The following is a 12,035-nucleotide window of genomic DNA, read 5'->3' on the forward strand; positions in this document are numbered from 1 at the left end:
CATACCCTCCTCCAGCCAGTGTTGTCAAACAAGTTGTTTAAGGCATGCAAACTCTGTCCGTCACAGTTCCTCACAGGAGTATATTTTTGAAGGAAATCTCCTGGATGTGCCTACTTTCTGTGCATTAGTTGATATCATAGAAAAGTCTGTGAGAGCATTAACTAAGTGCCTTTTGGATTACAGAACTGGAAATTATTTTGGAACTGGAAAAAATGTCCCACCTGTTAATTGGCATTAAGTACACAGGAACAGTCTAAACCTAGTTTAAAATATATCCTGCACACTTGTATAATGTTAGTGTCGGTCATTTGTGTCAACTTTTTCACTCTGCAGTTTTTTTCCAGTTGCACTATCGTTCTGGCTTACATACAATACAATAGATAGCATGGGTTAATTATTTATTTTTACTAGGTTTTGTTGGAGTTCCTCAGCTTTCCTTGGTCTGACCTAACTTAATTTTGCCATCACACATATTTAATGTATGTTAGTACTTTACATCACCCCACCATCATCAGGCTGTTAAATAGTTTCTCTTGCATGTGAGCAGGCTTTAGGGTTGCATCTTTTGGTTCTCCTGGAAGTCCTGCCTTTGGTATGGCATTTTTAGGTTACTTGATGACATTAAGCACACCTACGGTTCTAATGAAGTTTTATGTTTTAAGTAACACTTCAAAGATCTAGCAAAAAGTGTTTTATGGTAAAATCAGTTAAATCAATATAGGAAATTGTTAGGGTAGCTGAGAAATATGGGATACTTTATTTTTTGTAATTCAGCTAAGTTACTCTTCCTTCCTGACTGATAAATAATGCTCTTATGTCACATAGACAATTTATTGCAGTGTACTGATTTGAGATACTTCTAATTTTTTTTACTTGTTTTTAAGTACCTTCACCTGTAACAGTATTTGTTGCCTGTCAGAGAAAGGACAGCTCTAAGGCATTAAAAAGAGATTCTCAAAATACGGTCAGTGCAACAGTTTTTGCAGAGCACAGTCTTGTGTTGCTGGCTGTTGCCTCCCCTCCTCCTAAATTTCATCAAATGTATAAAGAATGATTTTAAATATTTTCCTTTTTCTTTCTGTCTTGTAAACATAAGTATTTTTTCTGTCTCTTCTTGGGGATTAAACAATTTCCTGGGTAAATCTCATGTCTTATTGACATTCATGTAAGGTATAACTGCTCACTTACATGCAGTCAAGGTTTCATTCCTTTTTTATGTCAAGCTTGCTAGTTCAGAGATAAATAATTTATAAAATTTTTGTCTTTCTCTTGGATTTTCTACTCAATGTTCCATCTCTAGTCCTCTGATCTCCATTTTACGTCTTGTCTCTCTACATCTGACTTTCTGTATCTTTATTAATGGTAGACCTGTTTCACCATGTTGTGCAATTCAGTATGTTCTGGAATGTGCTTAGTGCAGTGTGATTAAATGTGATGCCTCTTCTAAAACAGGATCAGAAATGAGCAGAAAACCCTAAAATAATCCAATATAAACATTAAGCATGTATTTAATCCACAAAGCAGTGCATGGCCATAAATTAAAAGATAGGGCACCAAATGAAATTTGGAAGCTGTTCTAGTTGTCTGTGGACAGTAGACAAAACTATTTATTTTCATACAGATAACTTTCATTTTGAAATGTCGTGATGGTTAAATACCTTGAAAAAAAACCTGAGTCCTATAAACTAGTACACTGGTGTTGTTTAAAAAAAAATATAAACCTCAGTGTAAAAAAGTGAATGGTGTGATTGTGGTTTTTTTCACTTAGCTTTTGGCTAGTTTTATACTTGAAATATATGTGTTTTGTTATTGCTGTTTTCAAAGCAGGAAAGGTTAGAAATGTTCATGCAAGTAAAAAGACATGCTATTTGTCTTGTCCTGACAAATGCTGACTACCAAAAATACCCATTAGCTACATTAGGGGATGTGGCTGCCAGCTAGAAAAAAGCATCAGATTTTTTATGTTCTCCATTTATCTTACTAGGATGTTATCTTTTCAGATACTATAATTACGACCACTTAAGTGCTGCTAGTTGTAAAACAAGCAAATTGTCATACCAGTATGATCTAGCTAATGAGCTTATATAGTTCTATCTGGAAGTAACTGTGTCTTGATGTTCCATTTGTTTGGAAGGACATTGTCTAAAAATGCATGTTTTTGATAAATGAAGTGTTTATTTTCCTGTGAGATACTTACAGATTTCCATAAGAAATTGGCTAATCTTGAACTTGCATTGCTACAGATGATGTAAGCTTTCTTAAATGTATAAGAAAGATTCAGTAGGCACAGAAATTTCGATGTAAAAGTTCAATTTTTAAGACTCAGAGTCATTTGAAATATCAGTCTTCCTGGACTTTGAATTACTTTTGCATGAGAGACATGATCTCTGATCTCCTTTGGAAATAGGCAGGAAGTAATTTACTTTGTCCTAAGTGGATTTTGAGAGCCCATGGGAGTAGAAAATTAAAGGAAGAAGGTGAGGAAGGGACATTATTGTTTCCAGATTTCTCACAAAGTATTTGGTAGACCATTTCCAAATGTAAAGTTGTGATTGTTTTTCAAAGGCTTTAACTTCTAAGCAATGTACGCAGACAAAGAGGGGAAGTAATGTATCATTTAAGTAAAGGTGACAAGACAAAATGAAGACTAAAATAATGTTTTTACAAGTAAAATGACTTGTGTTAGTTCCTTATACTTATAAACATTATTGATAGATTTGGAAATTCTGATTTTCATATTTAATTAGTTTATTTTGGATGGAATGGCAGAAATAGATTTTCTAAAGTAAACTGTCAGCTGTGGAAGTACATGCCTTCTACAGATTATTTTATGGTAGAATAAATAGTCGGAGGGAATATTATTTATTTTGAGAAAAAAGGATAGTCAAAGGAATGAAGGACTGAAATGAAGAGATAGAGGAATGTATGCTTAGGTAGTAAAGCTGTAGAGTCATGTATTTCCTTCAGAATATGTACTTCTGTTTATTCAACTACAGATTTATTTTTCAAACTGGTTTTTATTTTTTTTTTTTAATAAAAAGCTGATTTGGTTTTAAAAAGTTTTCAGATGTTTATATTGAAAAAGAAGAGTAAAAATGGAGGGATGGGATGGTTGTTAAGTTCTCTTATTCTTGCAAAATAAGTTATTTTTGTCAGTTAGATGACATGTACTGCTAGTTATCACTTAGGTGTAGTTCTAGAAATTCTTTGTGTGTATGGAATCGCTTCTAAAGCAATTGTAGAATATATACAATATTCTGGTTTCAGCAAGAACAGTTGAGCAACACCCAGGGGTAAGAACTTCTAATATCATCTCTGGGTTTTATAGTTAATGTCAAAAAAAAATCCCACAGAATAATTATTTAAACAAACATTTTACACTTCATACAAAATGCAGTAGGCATTAGTGGATTCACTGTATTGCTATCCAAGCGATATTAAAAATGTTAGTTTTAAAAGATGAAACTACTTTATAAAAGACAAGGATGGTATTTGGTATTCTTGCTCCTTTAATTTAATTCCCAAGACAGATGTTTCAAATTTTTGCCTATTCTCAATAAGGGATTTTTTTTTTCTTTTGTATTTTCTGTATTTTATATGAACTGTTCAAGAAGTAAAATAAATCCTAATTTTTAGGTGTCCATTTCTATTCATAAATGCCATAAAGAAGCAACTGAAACTGATAATATTCTAATGTAAGTTGTGTTTTTCTGGGAAAGGTCTTTCAAACTTAAAAGTTTCAGTGATTGTTACAATCACCATTTTCAAATGTATAGAGTGTGACGGGAGGCAGGAGGACAAAAAGTGTGAAAGAATTGTCAAAATGTAAAAAAAAGAGATCAGTTGTGGATAGTTTATATATATATATAATTTATATTTGCTCTCCTCCTGTATTTATATGGCTATCTACGTTGAAGTTATTTTTAATCCTGTTATTTCTCTTCTGCCCTCTCATAGCTTTATAACGAATTGACTTCATGTTTTGAAACTGTTAAAACAAATGAAGTTCAACTGCAGCGAAGCTGTGCCTCTCTTCGGGATCAGTTACTTGGAAAAGATCAAGAGATCTGTCAGTTAAAAGAGCAACTTCAGCAGGCTTGTGATGCTTTAAATGCATTACATCAGAATTCTTCTCCAAAAAGTGAAGTACAGGTGAGTCCACTTCTAAAATAATAAAAGTTGTTTCTTCTTATTTTAAATTAAGCTTCTGTACCAGACAGTTTTAAAGGAAATTGAAGGGTTTTGTTTTTTTGCGTGTTTTTTTAAGAAAAACTGTGCCACTCTGCTGCTGCCGTAGTGCAACTATTTCTGCTGTTGCTAATAGAAGCTACTTCACAATCAAGTCTGTCCTCGGAAGAAACCTGAGTAACAGTGTCAATATTCAACAAGACTCTTATTTATATTCTCTAACAAAGACACCAAAAATAAAAATAAAACCAAAGTGATTTTGGTTTTATTTGGAAACAAATTCCTAGAAAGAACTGTGAAATTTCTGCATTTTCCCTGTGAAAATGAAATGCATTGGTCCTGATTTGTTTAATTGTTCCTGACCAGGCGGTTAAACTTTAGATCATAGATCTAAAGAAAGTATTATGGTAGGGAGAAATATTTGTCTAAAAAATTCTAAGCTTTCATGCGCCATTTGGAACTGTTATAATAAATCCGTCACTCTCACTAACAGGCCTCCAAGTTTACAAGTGTGCCAGATCTTACACGTATATCCCTGGCATTTTCCAAAGGCCAATTTATGACTTAAAGTGAGTTTGAAAAGCTTTGAAATGATCTACCCACAACGGTTTTGTAAACTTGGTTGCTTAGTTTCTTCCATGGATTTGTCAATGACATGCACTTATTCATTTCAGTTTTACTGGCACTTTTGCCCTTGATTAAGCAGAGAAGGGAAAATAGTTAAGGTGATAATGCTTGTTAAACGCAGAACTTCACTTTGCTTGGGTTAGGTAAGGTAGATCTGTAATCAAGGATTATATATATGAGCTCAAAGGATCTTGAATATTAAAAAACCCATAGTGTTTAGTTCTTCAAAGTTTGTGTAAGCAGTAATCACAGAATCACAGAATGTTAGGGATTGGAAGGGACCTCGAAAGATCATCTAGTCCAATCCCCCTGCCGCAGCAGGATTGCCTAGATCATATCACACAGGAACGCGTCCAGGCGGGTTTTGAATGTCTCCAGAGAAGGAGACTCCACAACCTCTCGGGGCAGCCTGTTCCAGTGTTCAGTTACCCTCACTGTAAAGTTTTTCGTCATATTTATGTGGAACCTCCTGTGTTCCAGCTTGCACCCATTGCCCCTTGTCCTGTCAAGGGATGTCACTGAGAAGAGCCTGGCTCCATCCTCATGACACTTGCCCTTTCCATATTTATAAACATTAATGAGGTCACCCCTCAGTCTCCTCTTCTCTAAGCTAAAGAGGCCCAGCTCCCTCAGCCTCTCCTCATAAGGGAGATGTTCCACTCCCTTAATCATCTTCGTGGCTCTGCGCTGGACTCTCTCTAGCAGTTGCCTGTCCTTCTTGAACTGAGGGGCCCAGAACTGGACACAATATTCCAGATGCGGCCTCACCAGGGCAGAGTAGAGGGGGAGGAGAACCTCTCTTGATCTGCTAACCACACCCCTTCTAATACATCCCAGGATGCCATTGGCGTTCTTGGCCACAAGGGCACACTGCTGGCTCATGGTCATCCTGCTGTCCACTAGGACCCCCAGATCCCTTTCCCCTCCGCTGCTCTCCAACAGGTCTGTCCCCAACTTGTACTGGTACATGGGGTTGTTCTTGCCCAGATGCAGGACTCTACACTTGCCCTTGTTATATTTCATTCAATTTCTCCCCGCCCAACTCTCCAGCCTGTCCAGGTCCCTCTGAATGGCTGCGCAGCCTTCCCGTGTGTCAGCCACTCCTCCCAGTTTGGTGTCATCAGCGAACTTGCTGACAGTGTACTCTATTCCCTCATCCAAGTCATTAATGAATATATTGAATAGTACTGGTCCCAGTACCGACCCTTGGGGGACTCCACGAGATACAGGCCTCCAACTGGACTCTGTCCCATTGACCACCACTCTCTGGCTTCTTTCCTTCAGCCAGTTCACAATCCACCTCACTACCCGATCATCCAGACCACACTTCCTCAGTTTAGCTGCGAGGATGCTGTGGGAGACTGTGTCAAACGCTTTACTGAAATCGAGGCAGATCACATCCACAGTTTTACCATCATCTATCCACCGGGTTATGTCCTCATAAAAGGCTATCAAGTTGGTTAAGCATGACTTCCCCTTGGTGAAGCCATGGTGACTGCCCCTAATGATCCTCCTATCCTTGATGTGCCTAGAGACAGCACCAAGAACAAGTTGTTCCATCACCTTTCCAGGGATGGAGGTGAGGCTGACCGGTCTATAGTTACCCAGGTCCTCCTTCTTGCCCTTTTTGAAGACTGGAGTGACATTTGCTTTCCTCCAGTCCTCAGGCACCTCTCCCGTTGCCCATGACTTAGCAAAGATGATGGAGAGTGGCCTAGCAATGACAGCAAACTATTCTACCTGTTCAATGTAATCTACTGCAAAACAGAAAAATCACAGAATGCAGCATCTCATGTATGTATTCATGATGGTAATTTCAGACTGAATGTTCTAACTTTATCCAGAGTATTACTTGTGTTTATCATAAGATTCTTAACGTGTATTTTGTATGATTTTTGAAGTTCCCCTTAGTCTAATGATTTGATCATTTTGTTTCATAAATGATAAAATATGTGCTTTCTTGCAGAGTATTTACCTCTTGATACACTCTTGACCTTTTCCTGAATCTTATAATTAATTGGGTTTTTTCTTTTAGAAGATTTCTGTGGATTTCTTAAAACATTCTAAATATAAAATTTGTCTCAAGCTGTTTCTGCTCTAAACATAGCTTTGGGTCATGGTTTTGGAATGCTCAGACTGTGTTTCTGAATACATCATTCTGCTTTCATCATCTTGTATTGCTCTGAAGAGGTTTTTTTGCGGTTTATTTTGTCAGACTATTTAATTTTTTTATCATAAAAGCTTTTGTTATATCTCTGGATTGTATTTCATGAGGTTAAGGACGCCTTTGTTGTCTTTGTGAAGTGATGTTAGAAGATGTACATGCTTTCCTCCATGTACAACACTTATATTGTGTAACCTGGATATTGTGTGACAGTTTATTATACAGTCACGCTGTATCCCATGTGGACCTGGTGTAAATATTTGGCATTAGCTTTTGTCTTTATTATCCTGAATAGCTTAGTAGTATTAGAAAATTTTGTTACTACACTAGCCTCCTACCTTTCTATATTTTTTGAACATGTGGGACACCACAGGTGACACTTTCCCACTGAATAAGCTAAGCATTTATTGCTAGTACTTATTTCTCATAATCAAAGCAATTCTTTAACTGTAAGATTTTTCCCTCCCCTTAAAATATAGCAGTTGGGTTTTTTTAAGAGCTCCTAGTGTGAAGCTTTGCTGAAATCCATTTCAAATCCAAGTAGACGATTTCACTTGGATCAATTTTGTTTACTTCTTAAAAGAACTTTAGGAAATTTCTGAGGTTAAAAGTAAGACTGTTCTAGAAGCTAGTGACAGTCTACAATTGGTGATTCAACTTTATACTTGATTTCCTTTGGATCTTTTAAATTAACCACATCCAGCGTGGGTGAATTGTTACTCTTTCTTTTGTTGGTTTATTCTGTGTCTCCTAGTGGTGTCTGAACTTGAAGTACAGTAGCCAGTATGCTCCATCTAAATTAGGATCCAAATGTGAAGTAGTCCTAAATTACTTCATGGTGAACATGGGTGTAAATAATTATTTTCCTATGGCCTTCTGTTGGCTTTCTGCTGTGTTTCCATTTTGATCCTATCTCAGCCTTTTAGACTCTCTGACACTCTCCCCGTTCCCCGTGTATTTGAAGGAGTATAGTTGTCATGATTATTCAGAGAATTTGCTGTTTTGTTAGTGAATGTAGGTTCAGTCTGATCTTCTGCAGAAATACATTCGTTGAACATTTATGTGATCTGTTACGAGCTCAGTCAGATATTTACCAATGCTAGTGGTGAAGACATGTTAGGAAGCAAAAGAGACAACTTATGGTAGTGAATGTACTATAGTAAGCTAAATGCAGTGTAGGAGCCTTCATTTTTAGTAAATCAATCTTAAACCAGACTGTGATGGGACAAATGATTAGTGTTACTGAAGCAGCCTCATAGGGAAGGAAATGTGTATAGTTAGCATCCATAGTTGCTAGGTTTGTAGGAGAACTGAGATGTTAAGCAGTATATGCTTATGTGCTCAACATGCTTAGTATTTTCTTGACTAACATTCTTCCCTTCTGCTATGGCAAATATACCAAATTTTGTTGACTGTCTTGCTGTGGTTGAAAGGTCAGAATATGCCTTTTGGGAATGTATCATAATGCTCATAGTTGGCTGCATTTTGATGACAGACAAATTTCCCATTACCAACTTTACTATCTTGCATAAATGTCAGAAAGGTAGTGATTATTGTGTGGTTACACGGCTGAAGTTTCTGCAGGGTAAAAAAGTGAATACCTATCATTACTTCTGTGACCCATTAGATAACCAGAATCCTGGTCGTCTGTGAAGTTCTGAAGTTAAACGTGATTAAGAGAACTTCCTAACTCATTCTGCTGTCTCTTGACTGCAACATCAGTAGAACAGGATGGATTTGGAATAGACACTGTTACGACCTGGTTGCAACTAGTTCATAAATCCCTTGGAGTAAATTCAGGTGAAACGACACCAAATAACTGGTATGAAATTAAGAACAATTTATTAATACAGGGAAAGTTGCACGGTTGTAAGTGTCTTGGGTTTCTAAAGATTGCTGCCAAAAGAGAGAGGGAAAAGAGAAAGAGGATAGAGATTATGAGAGAGAAGGAAAGAGATATCACCACCCTGGGATCCAGCGATGTAAGTTGTTCGTAGAGTTGGTAAGTTGCTTGCAGAGTTGCTCCTTTGGTAAACCGCTTACAGGATCGGTCCTCAGGTGGTGGGCGGGAGCACGCACCAGCATCCCAAGCGAGAAGGTCTAAATACTTTAGGTCATTTGCATGCGAGATAGGAGAGGGCGGTAACATCCCTCTTGTCTCCCCCCCCTCTGCTCGCTTCCCATGCTAATTGGGACGCCTGCGCTTTGTAGTCTTAGATAGTTCTCGAAATGAGTCTGTGGTCCCCCAAGGGGTGTCTGGTGGTCGTGATCCCCTAGTTGTGGTGTCCGCTGTATGACCCCGCTTCTGCACAAGCGTGGTTGAGGCCTTGCAAAGTTGTTGCACATGTAGGCTGGCCCCAAGGAAAAGATACCATCCTGCCTCCACAGCACTTATCTCTTCCTTCAGCCAGAGTTGTAAATCACAACAATTAAGGCACAGCAGGGGTATTGTTCTGTTCCCAAGGCCCTTATCTCTTGCCAGACTTGCAGGCCTCTGTAGTACACATACCCTCCTCCAGCCAGTGTTGTCAAACAAGTTGTTTAAGGCATACAAACTCTGTCTGTCACAGACACATAATTAAGAGGGGACACCAAAGCAATGTAGGCATCTACTAGTTTTCCTGTTACCATTTTTTAAAACAAACTTTCCTAAAGAAAGTTGGTTTAAATGACAATTGTATTTCTGCTGTAAAGCACTGATTTCTTGAGCATGTTCAGATTTGTGCCTTGCTGAAAGTTCATCCTGTGGGACATGCTATACCAGTCTGTCAATAGCACTAGTATATCTTCTTCAGACTTTCACTAGCCAGGAAGATTATATATCAGTGTTGTGTATGTTAGCCCATACTTTTTCCTGGATTTGAACTTTTCTTGCTGTTGAAATTACATTGTAGCCAGGCAAAAATGAGTTTTATATTATTGACTTTATTAGCAAGAATATCTCAGTTTTCTTTCATTAAGGGTAAAATATGCCTTTTTAAAATGTTGTAATCTTATTCTGGTTAGTGAGGCACTTGATGAGAGCAAACTTTTGGTTGATTTTATTTTGACTGTTCTGGTAATGTGTGTGATGAATTTTGAATCTGCTTTACAGTAAATTTCTATTTACATCTCAGTATGTGTGCATTTAGCAGCTCTCAGATACATTTTATCTGATCAGAGAGATCAGGCATCTTTGAATTAGGAAGTCTTTTTAGTTAGATCTAGGCTCACGCTACACCGTAAAAAAGAACAGAACAAAACCATTTTAAATAGTTTTTAAAACATAAGCCTGGGAGGTTTGATTAATTTAATCTCATGTAATTGTTGTTTTGGTTCTGTTTCATTATTGGTGTTCATTTTTAGCTGTGAGATATATACCATACACTTAGTCCTATGGTTGGCATACCATAACTATTACCTATGTGAATGGTAAATATTTAAATATGTTTACTGAACTGAAGCAGTCATTTCTGTCTTGACTTCTACTTTTTATACGTGTACAGACATCAAAGTCAGTATTAAGAGATGATATTTGATCAAAGAACAGTAATTAACAGACACTTAAATGTTTTTATTTGTAACTGTAGCATCTGACAGGTATGTACATTCTACCTAATACAAAGTTCACTTGAACTTTTATAATGGTATCTTTGTTTCTCATGAAGTTTTTAAAAGCAGTCAGAACAGAAAATACCAGTAAACCAATGAAAGCAGAAATTGCACACAGATGTAACTTAAGCTTATTAGGAAAAAAATGCTGATTTGTTACTAAAATAAAGATTTGAGTTTAGAAATATTTATATGAGAAATACGTAAATAAAATGTTTCAAAAAGAACTGCATCGATTGTTGCCATGCAAAAATCCTTCAAATCTTATTATCAGAGTGTGACTTACTGGATTTCTAACATCAGTATATCAGTTTATTAGACTTATATAGTACAGTGTTTAAAATACTGATTTTGATTGAAATATAAATGGTAAAAAATTAGCTGGAAAGTCTGATTTATTTTAGTGGTTCTAGATTTTGTCCAGTATACTTAGTATTGCAATGTAAATATTTAAAGTCCACTTTTGAGGCTTAATTTTCTATTTCTTGTTAATGATACAACATAACAAGAGCCAGATATCCTGTTCAAAGTATGGTGCTGTACATTTTGTTTTATAGATTGAGGTCTTTTCAGTTAAAGAAACTAATTCCTAACAAAATGCTTTTTATGTTACACTTATTTAGGCTTTACTGTTAGAAAACTTACCCATTTAATTTATTTGCATTAAAAGTTTCTCAGTCTTACACCCCCTGTGGGTCAAAGCTTGCCACAAATATCTTCCAGTTTTTAGAAATATTCGATTTATTAAAAAAGCATTGAAATTGATCACAAAGATCTCAAAATATATTTTTTTAATCAACTAATAAATACTGTAGTAAAAAGGTATTTATATAGGACAAAATGACATGAAATCATAGTGAACCTTTAGAACTATGTCATACTGCAGCACATTGTATGAGGGAAGGTAAAAGACTTTATCACTGTTTGCTTAAAACCTTGACCTTTGAAGAAAGTAAAATGGAACTGAAATTGACCAATTTAGGCAACACAACTTACTGAGCAAATAATTAGTCTTTAATGATGGAAAATATCAATAACATTTTTCAAATGGTTGTATTCTCTTAAGCAGCAAACTATCTGTTATTTGGAGATTATTAACCTTATAATAAAGACAGGTATAGATTGGAGATTTTTACCCTTGTAATAAAGGCAGGTGTAGATTGTAGCTTGTAAAGTTAAATTTCCTCCATATTTAAATATGCTTGTAATAGAAAAGTACCAGTATTTTCTGGAGTTTGCAATACATAGATAAATATAATTTAAACTTTAAATTTAAGACACATGTTATCTTCGATATCAATGATGTCATCTTAATCTTAGTTATATTTTTTTATACCAAGTAGCTTACAGCTAAACACTTTTTTAAAACTAGTATAAGCATGTCTCCGATTCTCAGTCAAAGAAGCAGCAGCAATTTGTTAGTTTCAAAACTTTTTTTTAACACTAATTTATTATGAAACTACAC

At 36.2% G+C, this 12,035-nt stretch overlaps 1 protein-coding gene across 1 annotated transcript in view; it reads left to right on the forward strand.

Moving 5' to 3' along the window:
• CNTLN (centlein) overlaps window positions 1-12,035 on the forward strand; it is a 205,264-nt gene that overhangs the window by 77,614 nt on the left and 115,615 nt on the right. Inside the window, exon 8 of the mRNA XM_068422921.1 lies at window positions 3,958-4,152. Within this exon, the coding sequence (XP_068279022.1) occupies window positions 3,958-4,152 (195 nt within the window). The remainder of the gene's footprint in view (window positions 1-3,957; window positions 4,153-12,035) is intronic.

This window comes from Nyctibius grandis, chromosome Z, assembly GCF_013368605.1.
Source record: "Nyctibius grandis isolate bNycGra1 chromosome Z, bNycGra1.pri, whole genome shotgun sequence".
Lineage (NCBI taxonomy): Eukaryota > Metazoa > Chordata > Aves > Nyctibiiformes > Nyctibiidae > Nyctibius > Nyctibius grandis.